General features: G+C 35.7%; 1 protein-coding gene across 2 annotated transcripts in view; it reads right to left on the minus strand.

The window, feature by feature from the left end:
• LOC111048334 (integrator complex subunit 2) overlaps nt 1-22,770 on the minus strand; it is a 102,822-nt gene that overhangs the window by 74,706 nt on the left and 5,346 nt on the right. The window contains exons 2-6 of one of the 2 annotated variants that reach the window (XM_039422119.1): nt 22,271-22,409; nt 19,389-19,608; nt 13,507-13,637; nt 10,739-10,912; nt 7,895-8,067 (exon numbers count right to left, since the gene is read on the minus strand). In XM_039422119.1, coding sequence (XP_039278053.1) covers nt 7,895-8,067; nt 10,739-10,912; nt 13,507-13,637; nt 19,389-19,608; nt 22,271-22,409 — 837 coding nt within the window. Of the gene's footprint in view, nt 1-7,894; nt 8,068-10,738; nt 10,913-13,506; nt 13,638-17,418; nt 17,638-19,388; nt 19,609-22,270; nt 22,410-22,770 lie in introns of both variants that reach the window. The other variant, XM_039422121.1, reaches the window with a different exon arrangement.

Raw genomic sequence — 22,770 nt, forward strand, 5'->3', positions numbered from 1 at the left:
CGTTGCAACGCTCATAGCAACTGAAATGGCATGAATAAATAATAATAATAAGATCGTGTGACCTGGCTGGCTCAGGTCTGGTGTCAGAGTTTTCAGGTCGCAACTTCAGGGCCTCTGACATGACCTAACGACTGCTTTTTAGGCAGCCGGGACCGACGGCTTAACGTGTCCATCTGAAACACCTGTTCAGTGAAATGGCATAGTATGGGTCGTCTGCCAACATTCGTTCCAGGGCAATACCCTCTCCCGTTGACGAGTACTGGCTGTTCAAAAAACATGCGTTTCCTCTGCACAACTCTGTATTTGTGTATGGACAGTCGTGTGTACATAGAATTCTCTTAAAAGATCACTGGATCTTCGGAGACTCAGTTTAATACTCAGCTACTCATTTATTGGAATGGAATACATATTACTAATATATTTATTAATTTATTTCATTCAAGCGACACATTCACAAAATAAAAACAATGATAAAGGAGGAACAACATACTTAATTCAAAAATGTTTCTCTCCCGAATTTAAATAGTTAATAAGCCAGTTATGATAGCAATTATCACAGTAATATGAAGATTACAGTTGAACATGATACAAGCAATAAAAATGTTCATTAAATTTCACGAAAATATGCAGCGAAATGAAGGAAAAAACGTAACTGATTACCTGTTCAGTGAAAATTTCTTGAGTAAAGATCTGTTTCATTCGAGTCATGTTGTTGTGACGTATGGCCACTTTCATTCCAATGGTGGAGCAGACTAACTCGCAGATTGCGCTCAGCTGGTTGCTGTGGAAATGAATGGCCATCAGAAGAAGCATTTCCCCGAATGAGGCCGACACTCCACTGGCACTGAAAATATAAATTAAAGTTGATAAGTTTATACAAAACTTCAACAGTAATGGAGCGATCGAAACAGTACTGATCAATTTGTAGGGCATTGAAATGAGATGTTGAATATCAGACAACTTTGAAAAAGTAGAGAAGATTTCATCAAAGCTTGTACTGCAAAAAAAAGAGAAAATGATGTCTGTAAATACATCAAAATAGTGTCACTGTGAATTGATAAACATGAAAAATGGTTTGAGTTTTTGAAAAATGAGTGGAATGAACTTAAATTAGGAAAAAATATATTATAATTGAAATATTAATAAGCCAGATAGTAGAACAATAGGATCCTCCTACTTTGAAATTATATTAGTAATTGATAATAAGGTGAGCCGTCCACTGGAACTGATTTCGTCCGAACTAGCATCGGCCGAAAACTACCGAACTCGTCCGAACGATCCCCCAACAAAGAAAGCTATAGATGCTCGTCCATTGCAACAGGCTCATACGTCCGTCTCCGGCCGATCAAGTTTTCGATCCGAATTGAATGGGATTTTCCGGCTCTATCCGGATGAAGTCGAGCTGAGACAACATCATCCTAACCTACAATTGTTTTACAATCTTGTCTGTTTTTGTTTTTTGAACTTGTTCTGTTTTATAAAGTTGTAACTATTGACAATGAAAAGTTGTTAAGTTTGGTTCAAGAGCGTGTTCTATTGTGAGATATGCGAGACAAAAGATATCATCGTCGTGATGTTGAAAGGAATCTGTGGACAAAGATTGCTGAACAATAGGATCGGAAGGTAAGATTATTGTAATGAATAACTAATTTAGTGGGTATTTGTTTATTCAATTTTCAAAATCTCAATATAGGCTAATCATTGTTTATGAAAAACTTTGGTGGCTATGATAGTAGTTAATTCAATAATTGGCAACTAAACTGATGTAAACGGTTCCAATGGACGACCATATTCGGCCGAATTGACGGCCGGCAGATTCGTCCGATCCGACGGCCGAACGGATCGGTTGAATACGGTTCCAGTGGACGGTTACCCTTATTGTTAATTGAAAAGGTGATGCAACAGCCTTCTGTTATTCGCCTACAGTGGATTACATGTATATGCCTCCTTATCTATTCATTCTGTATAAACACAAATAATGAAAAGATTTGCCCACAATATTTTGGAGATTATAAAGAATGGAAGCCATTACTGTCTGAGTAGAGTTGTGAAGGTGATATTGTTGTAATTATCGACACTGAAAAGAAATACTAGATATTTTAGATATTTTATGTAGTTATGTTATGTTTGAAGGGACGGATTAAAGGATCCAAAGGTTCAAAGAAGCTCGCACGTCAACCGAAGCTTATTGTGTGTCCCTACTATGTTAGTTGGGCAAACCAATACCTGTGTCCTTTACAAGGTCCAGGAGTTTTTTCCCTATACTAACATCCCATTCATCACCTGGTCGCTTGCAGCCAAACAGAGCCTTTCTTCTTGCACCTGATCTCTCGCAATCCAGTATTATAGATAGATAGATATATTTCTCGATCATGAAACATCTATAGATGCATAAGATCACGTCGAAATATTAGAACACATACATAATAGAGTACAAGTCAAATTATTATGCCTTTATGGTTTCAATGGTTTTTATAGCATTACAGGTCTATGCTGGATTCAGGCAGCTGAAAAAACTCTTCAACATGATAGAAGGGGTTTGAGCAGAGCCACGTATGTAGAGTTTTTTTGAACTCTATGGTTCTCATGTCTCTAAACTTGAGGGGCAATTTATTAAATAAACGTCTACCCATTATCAGATGGCTGGACCTTAGCCTTTCCATACGGACAAAAGGAATGTTGAAGCCATGACTATGTCGAGTATTGATCCCATAAACGTTCAATCTACATTGGAGCGTTTCCCTGGGTGGACAAGGCTACTGATATATAGAGATTCACTACCGTAAGAATGCCAGGCTCAACAAAAAGTGGCTTACAGTGGGCTATTCTATCAGCTCTACTCATTATTCTGATAGCTCTCTTCTGCATTATTAATACCTCTCCAATTCTGGTAGCATTACACCAGAACACCAGACCATACCACAGAACCGACTGGAACAGAGCAAAATATGAAGATTTTACATATTTTACACAGATATGCTTGGCTGTCTCACCAGACTGATTACAACGCCTACACATTTGACAAATCTGTGGTTGGAAAATATATAGTCTTTTCTCAGGAAGCCAATTATATAGGTATCTATGAATTCACATACTGTGTAGAGCTAATAAACACGAAAATATATTACTAGTAGTTCTGCGAACAGTAGACCTCGCTCATGAATAGCCTACAACTTTTAAACTAATAAGAAGGGCCATTAAGAAAGTACAGTATATTGTAAAGATTTATTCATGTCATCTATTATTTTCTCCATTGAAAGTGCTAAAGACATTGTTTCCAGGGACACCGGACTTATAAATGTCTCTCATGAGATACCTTCATATCGTCCCCATATTTACAATATTACGAATTTTCTAACAATTAATTATAAGAAATTGGTCAACTGACAGGAAAATGGAATATGCAGTAGGCAATTTAGACCATGAATCGTCTCACAGACGATAGTGAGACGGAAATGATTCTAAATAACATGGGTATCACCATACCCACAATGACAATGACAGGAGGTTGCTAATATTTTTTTCATGAAAAGTGGATTCAATTTTATGGCGGCTTGTTATGCCTAAGCAGATGTTTATGCTCACAAGTCGGTTTTCAATCTCATACTAAAACGAAAATAAGAGCTAACTAAACTGTGATGTCTCCGGCCGGACGAAGGCCAATGAAGGCAAACGCTAGCAAATCACCTATCCACACTCTGACGGTGGTTGTCATTTGTACACATTGGGCCAACGTGTGGATGCAGCAGTACAACGTGAATGTAACTACACCTTTCGAAGTAGGCTTCCTCCTGCACAAGCCACTTGACCAAATTGATGCAGACAATGAGTCACCTACCTTTCGAAGTAGGCTTCCTCCTGCAGAAGCCACTTGACCCAATTGATGCATACAATGCGTCACCTACCTTTCGAAGTGGGCTTCCTCCTGCACAAGCCACTTGACCCAATTGATGTAGACAATGCGTCACCTGCCTTTCGAAGTAGGCTTCCTCCTGCACAAGCCACTTGACCCAATTGATGCAGACAATGCGGCACCTACCTTTCGAAGTAGGCTTCCTCCTGCACAAGCCACTTGACCCAATTGATGCATACAATGCGGCACCTACCTTTCGAAGTAGGCTTCCTCCTGCACAAGCCACTTGACCCAATTGATGCAGACAATGCGTCACCTACCTTTCGAAGTAGGCTTCCTCCTGCACAAGCACTTGACCCAATTGATGCAGACAATGCGTCACCTACCTTTCGAAGTAGGCTTCCTCCTGCACAAGCCACTTGACCCAATTGATGCAGACAATGCGTCACCTAACTTTCGAAGTAGGCTTCCTCCTGCACAAGCCACTTGACCCAATTGATGCAGACAATGCGTCACCTTCCTTTCGAAGTAGGCTTCCTCCTTCACAAGCCACTTGACCCAATTGATGCAGACAATGCGTCACCTACCTTTTGAAGTAGGCTTCCTCCTGCACAAGCCACTTGACCCAATTGATGCAGACAATGCATCACCTACCTTCGAAGTAGGCTTCCTCCTGCACAAGCCACTTGACCCAATTGATGCAGACAATGTGTCACCTACCTTTCGAAGTAGGCTTCCTCCTGCACAAGCCACTTGACCCAATTGATGCAGACAATGCGTCACCTACCTTTCGAAGTAGGCTTCCTCCTGCACAAGCCACTTGACCCAATTGATGCAGACAATGCGTCACCTACCTTTCGAAGTAGGCTTCCTCCTGCACAAGCCACTTGACCCAATTGATGCAGACAATGCGTCACCTACCTTTCGAAGTAGGCTTCCTCCTGCACAAGCCACTTGACCCAATTGATGCACTTGGTCTCGTGCTCGTTGAGTGTGATGAGCGAGGGACACGCGATGAGCATGCACAGACCAATTGACACGAAGCGAACTCCGGCCGGCGAGGGAGGCGGTTGTGACGTCAGCAGTTGCACTATCAGTGACACCTCTTCTTCTTGGAACCTGATAGCAAGAAAATGATTAAAGATAAAAATGATGGAAATACTGTGAATGAGAGATTGCATTTTACAAACGCTAATGAATAATAATATAATTTGGATTCCCATTCAATAATTATTAGCATAGAGAAAATATAGCCCAAGAAGATATCCCATGGTATAGGGCTTGGGCATGGTTTATGTTTGTGTATCAAGTTGAGATGATACTGTATCATTTATGGTGATACAATAGTGTAAAGATAGCATAAGAAGATATCCCATGGTATAGGGCGTTTATGTTTGTGTATCAAGTTGAGATGATACTCTATCATATTGTGGTGATACAATAGTGTAAAGATAGCATAAGAAGATTTCCCATGATATAGGGCGTTTATGTTTGTGTATCAAGTTGAGATGATACTCTATCATATTGTGGTGATACTGTATCATATTCTGTTGATACAGTATATGAAAATGCTATCTTCTTATGCTATCTTTACACTATTGTATCACCATAAATGATGCAGTATCAACACGATATGATACAATATCACCACAATATGATACAGTATCATCTCAACTTGATACACAAACATAGACGCCCTATAATCATATTGTGTTAATACTGTATCATTTATGGTGATACAATAGTGCAAAGATAGCATTTTCATATACTGTATCAACAGAATATGATACAGTATCACCACAATATGATAGAGTATCATCTCAACTTGATAAACAAACATAAACGCCCTATAATCATATTGTGTTAATACTGTATCATTTATGGTGATACAATAGTGCAAAGATAGCATAAGAAGATATCTCATGGTAAAGGAAGCTTATGTTCCAAATTTCACTGTCAACTCAAGCCGATAGTCCTAGTAGTTCTTTTTCGTGAAGCTATGTGACGCTGGTAGTCCTCATACTATGCCGTTCTTACACTCTCACCCCATCAAAACAGTTATAATAGACAGTAATCGGCTTCAGTTAACAAAAAATCGGCTTGAAATTTGAAACATGAACGACCTATAGCATGGGATATCTACTTATGCTATCTTTTCTCTATGTTAATACTGAACAATAACATTTGAATCCGCTTAGACTTAATAATTTATTATTGATGAGAAGTTCTTAATCAGGGTTCAATAATATGCATAGTAGGGTTGGAGAGGAGCTATGAGAATGATTCATATTATTATTATTATTAGTCGTAGAGCTCCCGAAGTGGAAGACGCTGAGTAAAATCATGATCATCGATTTTTATTAGACTTGGCAGTTTTCTTGTTCGCCCATCAGCTTTTCTTTTTTCACTCCATCTTGTGCCAACTCTTGGTGCTTTTATCTCTGGAATAATTTCCCATTTGTTCACTTTTGTTTTGAAATTATTTCTATTTTAATTTCATCATCAGTAATTCCTACCAAAACTAGATCTTTCTTAACATTCCTAATCCAGAATGATTCATATTTAATATTAATATATCATATTATTCATATAAATGAATGTATATCATATAAATATAAAATATTAATAATTCATATTAAAACTGTCGTTTCAATATGAGTTTGATGCGGATATTTTCTTAATCAGGTTTCGATTGAAAGAGACATGAGAGCCTGTAGCAAAAAGCAAACAAAGTCTGAGAATGAATTCTGTAGCGAAAATGTTTACTTTATAATGAGTATTTTACTTTCTGAAGTGTCTATCCAGTCACAAAAATGGAAAAGAATGAAAATCCTATTCACCACTCCAACTTCCAGAAGTTCTAAGTAGACTGTTGAAAACTGTATGACAAGGGGCTTCTTCAGATCTCAAATCCTTTTCCAAAGAGATCCTCAAGACATGAGGACATTAATGCAGCTTTCATATTGACGTAAAATACTTTTTGTCATAGTCATCCAATTTCAGCTGTTTTACATCCATGAAAACAAACCGGTAAACAGCTGATTGTAGAACAAATAAACATATGATTCTCATTACAGCAGCATATTCTACTGTAATAAAATCATATGTTTTATTTACAATCGAGTATGTTTCCTAGATCCGAATTAGGAACAGCAAAACTGGTACAAAACCGCCTTTTAGCGCTCCAGGTGGAAGTTTTGTCAACTACAATCAAGAAATTCCTAATTCGAAACTTGTAAACTAGGTTATGTTTATAGAATGCATGTAGTAATGTCAGCACAAGCAGGTAATGTTTTCTGTTCTCAATTTATTATTCTTTTATATATATTGTAGACTATTATGAGAAAAATAGTGTAAGTTACTTGGACGTGAATGTCTTTTGCAGTGCTCGAATGAAATTCTAGTCTCGGCTAACTCCTCGACTTGAAACATCATTCTCGCCTGCAAAAAGCCCCTTCCCGTCCTTGTGACTTAAGATACTATTACACTCAATTCAACATTACTATTTATTCGTCAAACTTAAGATCATTCACAATGTTTTGGACAAATCATTCCTTATTTAAGTGAATTCTATCAACTGCATAACATCCATATTTCTGTATCAGTATTTTGTTGCATAAATTTAGTTCGTGGACATTTATATTCCTAACCAGTTAGCAAAATCTTGCAGGCAGTTTTATAGAATGTGCAGATTATTGGTTGTCAAAATTTTCAGTAGTTAGTTCAATTAATAAAATTATAAGTTAAATAGAAAGAAGAAGTTTGTTGTTTATCAAGTCCCATGACTCGCCCTTTAGCATTTAGAGATCTCACTTTTAGATTTCTGGGGCGGTTACAGTATGTACCACACCAACGTTTTTCACACTCCATGAATGTAGAAGAATCTCTAAAATTCTTAAAATTTTAAATTCATATCAACTTTTTTTAAAGAATAAGTGACACTTATGGATGAGTGTATTTTTGACAATCTACCGACGAAACAAAACAACGATGAAGAGCCTTTGAGAGACAGTATGTTGAACAATGAAGTTGAATGCTTACTTGATTCCAGCAATGCCTCTCAGAGCACAGTAGAGCCGAAGCAGAGATGACGCTTGAACGACAGACGAGGCTGGCAGTCTGTTCTCGACAGAGAACACAACAGCTCCCTGCAGATGGTACAGAAGTTCTTCTCTCAAATGTTGCAAAACTGTGCTACTACTTTCTCTATTACGCTGAAACAAAAAACGAAATTTCATTACTGAGAGTAATTTCTGCAAGAGCAATTTTCAAGTTGGGGAAAGAAGATTTGTGTAAACCCATACAATAATCAATTCACAATAAAATAATTTTAAAGGAATTGGAAATTCGCTAGAAATTGAGATTATCAAACGCTGAGTCCTAAAATTCTAATGATTGTTATGATAACGCCTCAAACATCGATATTGAGGATATTTTGTCTCAACACTTGGATAGCTTATTCTATAATAGCATAGAGAATAGTTATTTGTGCAACTAGTGCGCAAAGTGACAGTTTGCTGCACCGAAAAAAAACGTTTACGAAAGAAACGTTGGCTTCTTGAGTGCAGCAGAGGAACTTTGCGCACGTATTTCATATTACATTTTTCCTACAGTTACCATTGAATATGAAAAGTGGGTAATTATGGGTAAAATTCCCTGAATCCATCAAATGTTTTTCTGTGTATTTTATTATTAATAAAAACCTTAATTGAAAATAAAACCATAAAATTGAATAATAATGTAGTAGTAAATGAATGAAGGCGGCTGTGTGCTGAATGTGGTGGCTGTCGCTGTCATCCACTGTTGTCCACTGCCTTAATATTATTATAACGTGCACCACAACACTATACCACAGTTACCAACTTCATTTTGATTTTCCTGCACTGGTGCTCCATATAACCTACTAACTATTTTGTGTTGCCATGTTGCAAATCTGGAGTGCAGAAAAAATTTTTCCCGCACTAGAGCGACAAAGTGAATCTTTGGGTATTGTAATCAGTACAGGAACAGCAACTTTCCGAGGTAGCTGTAGGAAAACGATATTCCATGGCATTCGGGCGTTTTGTTCTAAATTTCACTGTTAACTCAAGCCGTTATTCCACGTACGAAGCTATGTGACTCTGGTCGTCACTCATACTATGCCGTTCATAAACTCTCACTCGACCAATACAGTAATGATCGACAATAGTCTATAGTAATCGGCTTGAAATTTGGAACGAACCAATACCATGATATCTTCTAATGCTATCTTTTCTCTATGATAATAGTGACTTATACAAACTTGTACAAATTTTATTAAAAAAGGCTGGATATGTAAAAACGATAGAGTTATGTTAATCAATTTTAAATTTGAATTTCTTTCAGCTCATGGTGTGAGTTTACAATACATCTAAATTTTGTATTGATTGGTGAAATACAGTTTTTTAATTCAGGTTTTTAAATCATTAAAAGAGAATGAATGTTGACTGAACTGATTGATATTAAATTAAAAAAGTATAATTTAAATAAATTTTATTACAAAAAAGTTCTCAATCTTGATTGTAAATCCTGATTGACTAAATATCTGCTTCATGAATTAGGGGTTTTCATCATTAATAGAGAATGAATGTTGATGGTTGATAGAGGTAAGATATTATAAAAGTATCATTTTAATAAATTGGAATATCGCACACAAAAGTTCTGTGCCTTGATTGTAAATCCTGATTGGTGTCAATGTGACCCAAAATGTATGAAACTGAATTGGATTTCAAAATATGTATAACTAACCATAGAGAAAAGATAGCATAAGAAAATATCCCATGGTATAGGGCGTATATGTTCCAAATACCACTGTTAACTGAATGTTTCATTTGTTATTATAAAAATGTAGTGTTTGTATGCAATGGGTCTTGCAAGAACTGGCAATAATTTAATAAAGAATCAATCATAAAAGAGAAAGCCGATAGTCCTAGTAGTTATTTTCGTGGAGCTATGTGACGTTGGTAGTCTCTCATATTGAGCAGTTATTATTACACTCTCATCCCTACAAAACAGTAATTATAATAGTGAGTAAGTAAGCAGTCGGCTTGATTCAAAAAAAATCGACATGAAATTTGGAACATAAACTAGCAAGAACATGGGATGAGAAGTTAATTTGTAATTAATGAAGCCATAAATTAGAATTTTCCATTTTCCATATCAGCATCGAATTGAAACTTTCAACTCCTTTTACTTACATTATTGAATAACAAGTAACCTATATTCGATGACTGCAATTTCCCTTTTTTGGAATTTCCTATTTCCTCCTTCCAAGGAAGTAAAATAACATAAATCTCATTACATTAAGCCTATTAAATAAAATCATATTATTAAATAGATAATAATAAAATAATTATGACTTTATTCTAAATTACTACACATCAATATAAAGAATACTGCTATCAATGTTCTTAGCCACGAATTTAATGTGTGACAGTATTAATTAACCTTCTTATGCTATCTATGGTATCACCATAAATGATACAGTATTACCATAAATGATACAGAATCACCGTAAATGATACAGTATCACCATAAATGATACAGAATCACCGTAAATGATACAGATACCTTCTTATGCTATCTATGGTATCACCATAAATGATACAGTATTACCATAAATGATACAGAATCACCATAAATGATACAGAATCACCGTAAATGATACAGTATCAACACAATATGATACTGAATGAAAAAGATAAGAAATTGACAATATGATACAGTATCATCTCATCTTGATACATAACACCACAATTTGATACAAAACTTCCAATCTGAATGAAATATTCAACAAACCATGGAATATCTTCTTATGCTATACTTTTCTCTATGATATTATCTTCAAAGAAAGAGTCGGAAACTAACCTTTTGCCTGTTTCGAACAAAACTGGCGAAATAGTTGCGGACTTGTGGGTCGTTGCCGAGTAGCAGTCCAGACACAAAGGCGACAATGTCGTTCACTCCCTGTTCGTAACGGTTCCTGTGCGCATGCTCCAGACTCAGTGTGATCGTCAGAGCAGGCATACGACACATCTCCACCTCAAAACACAAATTCAAACCATAATTACACTTTTTCAACTAAATCAATACTGATACAAGAACTATTAAATTTATTTTAAAACTAGCCACTTTTTGGGAGTACAATAATCGATCACTGTACTACGAGGGTCATTTTATTTCACATATATCAGCTTGTGATCCCCACCAAACGCCCTGTGATTAATGCGGCCAGATCGTCGATTGGTGTCGAGTCATAGACCCAGAGATACGGCCCCTTCACTTCAGTCTCCCACCAGGTGCTAGTTGTGTAGAATTATTAGTTTTTGCAAGCAAAAGGCTATAGTTCAGCACAAAGGCTATAAATCTACCGAAAAATGATTCGTTCATGTAGGAAACGTTATGTGTGATTATTTTGTGCGTGAATGGTTTCGGAACATGGATGACGTCAGTTGAAATGACTTGCAGAATCGTTGTGATGCATGAAAACTCACAGGCTCAACTCACACTAGCTCGACTCAAATCGTACGACTCCAGTCGAGGATACTCCAGCCTCTCGACCTTACGACTATCTTGCTCATTGTCACTAATTCACTTCCATGCTACTCCATTTCTAACCTCTCATTATTAAAAATATGAGATCCAATTCCTCACTTCTGCGCATGTAACAAGTTTTATAATAATAAGCATTATGAATTTATTGTCTTATCTGATTCTTATTATTGTCTTATCCAAACTGATGAAACATCACTTTCATAAAACAACCTCACTTTCATAAAAAATGCACGGTACTACGCAACTGAAGTCGAGGCTCGACCAACATGTCGAGTCGACGCTCGACTTAGTCTCACAGTCGTGAGGTCGCGGAGACAAGAGTCGACTCGTCCGAGTGTCACCATTTGAAAATACATGCTGCGTCGAGAAGAGACTGGAGTCGCAGTCTCTTCTCGACTTGAATCACGTAAGACTCAACTCACACTTACACGACTCAGGTCGAGAAGAGACTCAACTCTAGTCGAGAGCATGTGTTTCCAAATGGTGACGTCGCGGAGACTAGAATCGACTGGTCTGAGTGTCACTATTTGAAAACACATACTCTTGACTAGAGTCGAGTCTCTTCTCGACCTGAGTCGCGTAAGTGTGAGTTGAGCAACAGTGTTGGTGCAACCAAACGGCTTCTCTAGCAAATCAAATGGGGTGATGATCACCCGCCATTCAAACCTTTCTTTGGTCACTGGAACTCATACCTTTTCCCAAAAATCAACACATGACTTTGAGGGCAGAGCTTCCAATCTCCAACTTTTTGTGTAGTTGAGAGGTTGATATTGTGGTAATTATTCATATTAGATAAAAATACTAAGAAATTGTCAAAAACCACAGATTTATTGATACTTAGAAAGACCGATTTCGGTTGTTACACCATTGTCAATCGCTGATAAACTAAAACTATGTACAAGAGCAGCAGAATTTATACTAGTAAGCGAGTACTGCTATTGGTCAAGGGCATGAACGCCTGCCATTGGCCCAGATAGACAGTCTCCTTCCTCTTAACGGTGTCACAAAATGGCGGTTTAAGCAACAGACTCGCCATGATAACAAAATTTACTTTCAGTACAAAATAAGAACCAAGAAAATAAGTAAAATATAATAAAACAGATATGTAAGTAGAAAAAATATTGACTAATGTATGCTTACAATGTTATGATAAAACTAAATTCGTAGTGTTGTATTGGTTGAAATTAATCTGATCATTTTAACTATATTAGGAATTGTTCTTAATTACTCTTGTTATTTCAAAAGCCTCTAGAATATTCAAAGATCTGCCTTTGTTATTAACATGCAGAATGAAACTAACATACAAAATGGGGAATCTAACTTTGCAGAACATTTGATGACAAATAATCACAAGTTCACAGTTGAGGAGTTGAGTTCCTGCATGTTAATAACAAATTATATTTTACTTTGTTTTCTTGGTTCTTATTTTGTATTGAAAGTAAATTTTGTTATCATGGCGAGTCTGTTGCTTAAGTCGCCATTGTTTGACACCGTTGAGTGGGAGGATACTGTCTAGCTGGGCCAATGGCAGCCGATCATGCTCTTGACCAATAGCAGTCCTCGCCTACTAGTATAAATTCTGCTGCTCTTGTATTCAGTTTTAGTTTATCAGAGATTGACAATGGTGTAACAAACCGAAACCGGTCTTTCTAAGTATCAATAAATCTGTGGTATTATTATTTGACAATTTCTTAGTATTTTTATTCAACAATCTCCAGCTATTTTCTATTGATTAAATAAGTGGTAATATGAGTATTACAATAAGTGATCCGTGGTCTAGTGGATAGAGTGCCTGCGTAGCAGCATAGAGATCCCGGGTTCAAAACCTCTCAATACCAAAAGTTTTTTAACCAGATCACTCCCGTGTTATCGGATGGGCACGTTAAACTGTCGGTCCCGGCTGAAGTATGACAGTCGTAATGCCCATTGACGGCTTAAATGATATATTCAGGCGGTGGGACCTTCCCGCAAGGGACTCCCCAAAAAGCCATACGAATTTACTTTTTATAATAAGTGGTAATATGATAATGAATGTATTCAATCAGAGCATAATTAATTGAGCAGCAATTTAGTGTACTTACACATTTGGCGCGCACTGCCAGTGTCTGAGCTGGATACATTTGACAGAGCATGGTCAGTGCTTGCATTCGAATACGACTTCCCCCATTTTCCTCGTCCTGCCTTTCGGCATTCGCGATCAGACTGGTGCACACTGAAAATTATTAATCAAAAACAAAATTGTTAATTGGATTAAGAATCGTAGAAATAACAAAAATTCCTAAAAACTCAATAGTTTTTAATTGGATTAAAAATCGCAGAAATAACAAATATGCGTGAAAACACAAATTTTATTCGATTAGGAAGAATCACAGAAATAACAAAAATTCATTAACAAAAACAAACGTCAATTTTTGATGCAAAAAGTTTGTATGTACACTTTTAGCGTATTTTCAAAAGTACTGAGTAAGAATTAAGTGATCTTTATTCACAAATGTTTTTAATTAATATAAATAGAAACTGCTTTATTGATATTGGACACTTTATTTTTAATGCATGGACAACGTCATATACAAAATTTCAAGCATAAATACAGTTTTTTGAGAGAAACAACACAATTTTACAATGGAAAGTCATGTAAAGTAATGAGCCGATAGCTTTTGAATTGAAAAAAATGAAGAACTGGGTTGTATATGTATTCGATTTTTAAACATGAGTAGAAAAGAGCAATTTTTAAGGCCAAACAGTAAACATTAATCTTTCTTGTATTAAAATCTGTTACAATTATTCCCTATAAATTGAAACTTAATTTGTAGGAAATAATTGTAACATATTTGTAATACAAAAAAAAGTTATTTAAGGCAGAAGTTATTTGAATTCCAATATGCAAATAAATAAATAAAATTTTATTGTCGAAAAGCCTTTACAGCATAGACAACGTCAATATATAACACAACAACAATAAGTTCAAGTCACACACTTCTACAGTAGTATATTATACACAATGCTCATGTAATGATGGTTAATATTAACAAATAGAATAACAATAACAATAAATAAATTTTGACGTTTCTACTATAGTATCACAGTTGAGTGATGAAGAGAAGTTGAATTTAGATAACAAGATAATCAGACTAACCAACACTTATAGACAGGTACTAATTATTTACTAACATATATTTACTAGGCACTCATCAAATTCAGTCAATTTATAAAACGGATTTAATACTAGCCAACTATATATCTTTTGTTTAAATATCTTTTGTGACACATTATGTAAATGGGAAGGCAGTTTGTTGAACAGTTTTTGTCCTGTGATCTCAAAACTATTAAGAGATTTTGTCAGTCTTTGGTGCTGTATGTCAATGCGATTTCTGTACCTCGTGTTAATTGAATGAACATCGCTTCTTAACTGCAGACACGATAGGTTCTTACGGGTATAAATGAGGACATAATATACATACAAGTTTATCACAGTTGGAATTTTTTGATTAATGAACAATGGTCTGCAATGCTTAAGATATGATGAGTTAGTTATAATTCTTAAAGCTTTCTTTTGAATGAGTAAAACATCATTGATCTGAGAGGCATTACCCCAAAGGATGAGGCCATAAGATATTATACTATGAAAGAAAGAAAAATAGGCCGTTCTTAAATATTGCATAGGTACTACACCGGATAGACTTCTGAGAAAATGAATTACTCTGATGAGCTTTGAGCTGATATATTTGATATGTGGCTCCCATGTGAGCTTTGAGTCCATATGAATCCCTAAAAATTTTACACTTGCTGGATTATTCACTGGAGGTCCTCTTTTTAAATTAAAGTTGAGTTGTTCAGTTTTTATGTTATTAATAACAAAGCTATTTGCATTGAACCATAGAGATGCTTTTTCCATAGTGTGTTTGCTTTCCTGGCTCAGAATTTTCAGATTTAGATATGAAATGAAACCTATCATAAAGATCCACTATAGCCAACCGCACAAAGATAGTCCGATGGAAATTAGAAGAGCTAAGTTCCTCCTCTGATATGATACAACATAGAAATTACAATTTGATATGATAATGTATCATAATGTGGTGATACTGTATCATATCGTGTTGATACTGTAGGTGATACTGTATCATATTGTGTTGATACTGTATCATTTATGGTGATACAATAGTGGAAAGATAGCATAAGAAGATATCCCATGTTGTAGGGCGTTTATGTCACAAATTTCACTGTTAACTTAAGCCGATAGTCATAGTAGTTGTTTTTGGTGGAACTATGTGACGCTGGTAGTGTCTCATATCTTGCCGTTCTCACACTCTCACCCTGCTAAAACTGAAAAATAGACAGTAGTCGGCAGTAATCGGCTTGAGGTAACAGTGAAATTTGGAACATAAACGCCCTATACCATGGGATATCTTCTTATGCTATATTTTCTCTATGGTATCACCATAAATCAGGGCTCTCCAACCTACGGCCCGCGGATAGATTTTGTCCGGCCCGCCGAGAGTTATTGCAAAAGATTTTTAAAAATATATATTATATACATTTTTGACAACAACTGTGAGTTCAGTACTCTTCTCTTACTAGCCACTCAATTTCTTAATAAGAGTAAAATTAGCTGTAAACAAGCAGCGATCAACCATTGCGAGATATTAGCAAATGGTCTGCACGGAATGAACATGTCTCTCCCAGAAAAAGACTCTAAAAACATAACAAAACATGCTCAAGCTATGTTTTTCTCTTTTTGGATCTACCTAAAAGTATGAGCAGACATTTTCAAAAATGAAGTTTGTTAAATCCAAATACAAATCTTCCTTGTCAGATGAACATCTGAAAACAATTTAATGATCGGAACCACAAAGTTTGATCCTAAATGGGCGGACATGTCAAGTGGAAAATAAATGCAATCTTCTCACTAAAAATAAGTATTCTCTTTTAGCTTGTTAACTTTCTGTGAGTTCGTTTATTGTCAAGTTGTCTTTATTTGTTTAACTTGCTAAATTAATGCATTGTCAAGTTTTCTTATGACCTTTTTACACTCAATAAATTGGACTTGTTATTGAAATGAAATGAATTGGTTTGTTTCTTCCTGTGTTTTAATTGAAACTACTTAAAACTCCTCATATCATTTTAATGGAAACATAATAATTGTACACCCCCCAAATCCCCCGTCGTGTGTGTCCCCACAAGTCAAATTCCACGTACATCCTTGTTATTGGCTCTCTAAGCCTCCCAAGAATTAACAATGTGGCCCTTGAATAAAAAAGGTTGGAGACCCCTGCCATAAATGATACAGAATCACCACACATTATACAATATCAACACAAAATGATACAGTATCACTACACACACGATACAATATCAACACAAAATGATACAGTATCACCACACATGATGCAGTATTAACAATAATAAATTGGAATACCGTACAACAAAAATTATGTGCCTTGACTGTAAATCCAGATTGGTGCCAAGATGATCCAAAATGTATGAAACTGAATTGAATGTCAAAATATGTGCAACCAACCATAGAGAAAAGATAGCATAAGAAAATATCCCATGGTATAGGGCGTATATGTTCCAAATACCACTGTTAACTCAATGTTTAATTTGATATTATAAAAATGTAGTTTTTGTATGCAATGAATCTTGCAAGAACTTACAATACTTTGACATTTGTAATAAATTATCAATCATATAAGAGAAAGCCAATAGTCCTAGTAGTTATTTTCCTGAAGCTATGTGACGTTGGTAGCCTATCATACTGTGCCGTTCTTTAGAACGAAATTTAGAGCATAAACTAGCAATTACATGGGATACCTTCTTACGCTATATTTTCTCTATGGTATCACCATAAATGATACAGTATCACCACAATATGATACAGTATCATCTCAACTGTAGATACACAACACCATAATTGGATACAAAACTTCAAATCTGAATGAATTCTACAAACCATGGTTTATCTTTTCATGCTATCTTTTTCTCTATGATATTACCTTCAGAGAAAGAGTCGGGTAGATTTGCAACAATACACATATGATGTCCGGGCCATGATTGACGTGAAGCAAGGTTTCGGCAATGTCTTGGATGGAGAGAAGGGCCGGCAGCTCAGCGATTGCTATGCTGATCACATCACATATTTCTGCTATGTACACCGCATTGTCGAATAGATCTGACTGTTTCACATATGACTCTGATACCGCACCTTTCTGCACCTATAAGTGAGTAGAATAGAATATTGACAGGGAAATTGTCAATGATATAGAATAGAGTTTTATTTCTTCAAGTATATACATCCTATTATATTAAGCGAGCAATTTCTGTATTTATATATCTGGTTATTTTTATATCTGGCTATTTTTATATCTGGTTGTTTATTTATTTATTCGTGGACAGAATCACAGATCATATAAATATTATGTTTAACGGATCTCGAAAACGGCTCTAACGATTTTCACGAAATTTGGAACATAGTAGGATTATGATCTAAAGATTCGATTGCACTAGGTCTCATCCTTGAGAAAACTCGCTGAACAACATTAAAAGGATGATTCATCCTTGGCTGAAACAGCTGTGGATAGTAAAAATGTGAAAAATCAAAATATCGCATCCCCGAAATTCATAAGATGACGTATAGCCAGCTGTGAAATATAAACACGATCATTTTAGATAATAATTGTGTTCTGTTTATCAATAAAAAAAATAACGAGCGAAGCTCGGTGCCCCGAGAGATATAGAATCAATTCACTTATATGGGTTCTACTTTTGTTCAAATTAATTAAAACAATATAAAAACGTGTAGTACCCTTTAAATTTTAAAGTTTTTAATGAAGGGAAGGCCTACTACAAGTTTTTATATAGTTTTTATTAATACATAATATATAATTGGAAGCGTTGAATATATTGAATGAAGATCCAAAATAACAATTACAATGTCAATTCCTTAATTCTACTCACAAATAATACAAATATTGCTCAGGTGTAAGTATGTACAAGAGTTTCTGAGTGTATTAAAAATATCAGCATTTGGAATATACTAACCAAGATGAATAATGAGCAATTATGAAAAATATTGATGAATACTGAATTAAGTAAGACCTACTTTGAAATTTGTTGAGCGAATATTAGACATAATTTTCATTTCTAAGATTCATCCACAAACATTCTGACCATTACCGTCTGCTTCATCGATTACCCGCACTTGTGGGATCGATGGCGTCATATAATTCAATTTCAATACACGTAATTACACACACAACTATTTGGATGGCAGATCCAAACAGTGACCAATTTTAATAAAAATTCAAAACATATCTTTAAATTCGTTCACATTATAATATTCCTTGTCACAAAGCAGCTTCCTGACGGTTCTATTGAACCTCATCCAACTGCTTCACACCAGGAGGCAGCTTGTTAATGAATTTCAGTTCATAAATCAAATAACTGGCCTGTGATCGGTGAAGGAATCTCCTGGGGACATTCAAACGCTCACGGTGCCTGGTGTTGTAATGGTGAATGTCACTACGGGCAGCCAGAGGATGCTGAATCCTCTTGACATACATCAAGCATAGGAGGATGTAATGGCTGAAGACCGTCAGCACACCAAGGCGAGCAAAGATGGGCTTGCAGAGAGCAAGATGGTCGCCGCCTGTTAAGATTCTCACAGCCCTCTGTTGCATTGATTAGGTACATCCTTAATCACGAACCTCTTAGCCAGCCCGATCCTTTTTTGTAGAATTGTTTGAAATGTATATATCTAGCAGTACTCTCAACATCACCATCCTCACATTTAGGCTCAACTTACACTACCTCGCACAAGGAAATTTTGCATGAAGAAATTGGTTCTGGACTTCTCTTATGTACCCAAATAAGATATAAAAAAATCAGAACTACAATATAAATTGCAAGCACACCCCCTTTTATATGTCTATATTGACTGGTCTATATCTTTTCTCTATGATATTACCTTCAGAGAAAGAGTCGGGTAGATTTGCAACAATACAGCATATGATGTCCGGGCCATGATTGACGTGAAGCAAGGTTTCGGCAATGTCTTGGATGGAGAGAAGGGCCGGCAGCTCTGCGATTGCTATGCTGATCACATCACATATTTCTGCTATGTACACCGCATTGTCGAATAGATCCGACTGTTTCACATAAGACTCCGATACCGCGCCTTTCTGCACCTATAAGAATAGAATAGAATGTTAACTTAATTTTATTCTTCTCCGCAGTCTATTGACTGGGAAATTGTCAATAAAATATAATAGAGCTTTATTTCTTCAAATATATAAATTCTATTATAATTATTATGCGAGCAATTTCTGTATTTATATATCTGGTTATTTTTATATCTCGTTATTTTCATATCTAGCTATTTTTATATCTGGTTATTCATCTATTTATTTATTCGTGGACAGAATCACAAATCATATAAATATTATGTTTAACGGATCTCGAAAACGGCTCTAACGATTTTCACTAAATTTGGAACATAGTAGGTTTATGATCTAAAGATTCGATTGCACTAGGTCTCATCCTTGAGAAAACTCGCTGAACGACATTAAAAGGATGATTCATCCTTGGCTGAAAAAGCTGTGGATGGTAAAAATGTGAAAAATCGAAATATCGCATCCCCGAAATTCATAAGATGACGTATAGCTAGCTGTGAAATATAAACACGATCATTTTAGATAATAATTGTGTTCTGTTTATCAATAAAAAAAATAACGAGCGAAGCTCGGTGCCCCGATATTACATAATATAGAATCAATTCACTTATATGGGTTCTACTTTTGTTCAAATTAATTAAAACAATATAAAAACGTGTAGTACCCTTTAAATTTTAAAGTTTTTAATGAAGGGTAGGCCTACTACAAGTTTTTATATTGTTTTTATTAATACATGATATATAATTGGAAGCGTTGAATATATTGAATGAAGATCTAAAATAACAATTACAATGTCAATTCCTTAAAAAAATTTAAAAATTCCTTAATTCTACTCAAAAATAATACAAATATTGCTCAGGTGTAAGTATGTACAAGAGTTTCTGAGTGTATTAAAAATATCAGCATTTGGAATATACTAACCAAGATGAATAATGAGCAATTATGAAAAATATTGATGAATACTGAATTAAGTAAGACAGTGCCTACTTTAAAATTTGTTGAGCGAATATTAGACATGATTTTCATTTTTAAGATTCATCCACAAACATTCTGACCATTACCGTCTGCTTCATCGATTACCCACACTTGTGGGATCGATTGCGTCATAGAATTCAATTTCAATACACTTAATTACACACACAACTATTTGGATAGCAGATTCAGACAGTGACCAATTTTAATAAAAATTCAAAACATGTCTTTAAATTCGTTCACATTATAATATTCCTTGTCACAAAGCAGCTTCCTGACGGTTCTATTCACACCTCAAACTGATTCACACCAGGAGGCAGCTTGTTTATGAATTCCAAGGCAGAAATCAAATAACTGGCCTGTGATCGGTGAAGGCGTCTCCTGGGAACATTCAAACGCTCACGGTGCCTGGTGTTGTAATGGTGATGTCACTACGGACAGCCAGAGGATGCTGAATCCTCTTGACATACACCAAGCATAGGAGGATGTAATGGCTGAAGACCGTCAGCACATCAAGGCGAGCAATGATGGGCTTGCAGAGAGCAAGATGGTCGCCGCCTGTTAAGATTCTCACAGCCCTCTGTTGCATTGATTAGGTACATCCTTTATCACGAACCTCTTAGCCAGCTCGATCCTTTTTTTGTAGAATTGTTTGAAATGTATATATCTAGCAGTACTCTCAACATCACCATCCTCACATTTAGGCTCAACTTACACTACCTCGACTCAAATCGTACGACTCCAGTCGAGGATACTCCAGTCTCTTGACCTTACGTCTTTCTTGCTCATTTTTGCTACTTCAGTTCCATGCTACTCCATTTCTAGCCTCACATTATTAAAAATATGAGATCCAATTCGTCGCTTCTGCGCATGTAACAAGTTTTTAAAATAATGAATATATTGTCTTATCTAATTCTTATTATTGTATTATCTAAAATGATAAAACATCACTTTCATAAAACAACCTCACTTTCATTAAAAATGCACGGTACTACGCAACTCAAGTCGAGACTCGACCAACATGTCGAGTCGACTCTCGACTCAGTCTCACAGTCGTGAGGTCGCGGGGTCTATAGTGAGGTCCATGTTATAATGGCAGTGGATAAAGATAGAAGAATAGCGATGCAAATTCTCCTCATTAATTAATTATATTTCTACACTGTCAAAAACTTAATTGGCATCGCTGTGGACCTAGAAAAGGATAGTACCATCGGCTTTGTCGAATGATAGACAAGGATAGCAAAACCAAAGTTGATCAAATACTGTCATTATAACGTGGACCTCACTATAGAATCGACTGGTCTGAGTGTCACCATTTGAAAACACATGCTTCGTCGAGGAGAGACTAGAGTCAAAGTCTCTTCTCGACTTGGGTCGCGTAAGTGTGAGTTGAGCCATATTTTCTTGAGGGTGAGCATAATCCTCTCAACTCTGGCCAGATCATCAGTATAACACGTCCTATGACCACCCAGATGTCTAGGTCTCCTCTACAATGACTGGGTGCAGAATGGCTGGACAATTTCAGGAAAGAAAAAATGGAATTTGTAACTGAAATAGTGACAAACAGCTGTAAATAATCTATTAAATAGCTGCTATTTTACATCAAACTATAAGTTATCTATATATGGTACAGAAACTCTTTATTATTATTATTATTATTATTATTATTTATTATTATTATTATTATTATTATTATTATTATTACCTGAGCTTGTACAAAGAGCAGTTCTGATAAGACAAGTCTTAGCCTTCTGGTTGAGTCACTGCGCTCAAATTCCAAAGCAAGTCCACTTTGCAGAGATTGTATCAAAAAACTATCGGTATGAGCGCTTCCGAATTTTTGTCTGAAACAAAAATATTTTAAACATGTATATTACCTACCGGTACAGTCATTTTACACCCTGTGCCCATGCGTGTCAAATTTAAAATCAGGTTTATAAGTTAACAATAATTATTGAGAGACGCAGATTTCATCAAAATTTGATGTAAAATGTGCCAAATGTGTGTGTGGTTTAATGTGTCAAATTTGATTCCATTAAATTTGAGATTGTTTCATGATTTAGTATTGCATTCCATCTACAGAGCCACATGAAACGACTTATCTGTTGAAGGTTATATCGGTGAAGAAATAAAGTATTACGATTATTTGAACATTATTACTGATTTTATTTTTACTTTAAAGTCAAACCAATACATTGAACTCAA

The sequence above is a fragment of the Nilaparvata lugens genome, chromosome 2, assembly GCF_014356525.2.
Source record: "Nilaparvata lugens isolate BPH chromosome 2, ASM1435652v1, whole genome shotgun sequence".
NCBI lineage: Eukaryota > Metazoa > Arthropoda > Insecta > Hemiptera > Delphacidae > Nilaparvata > Nilaparvata lugens.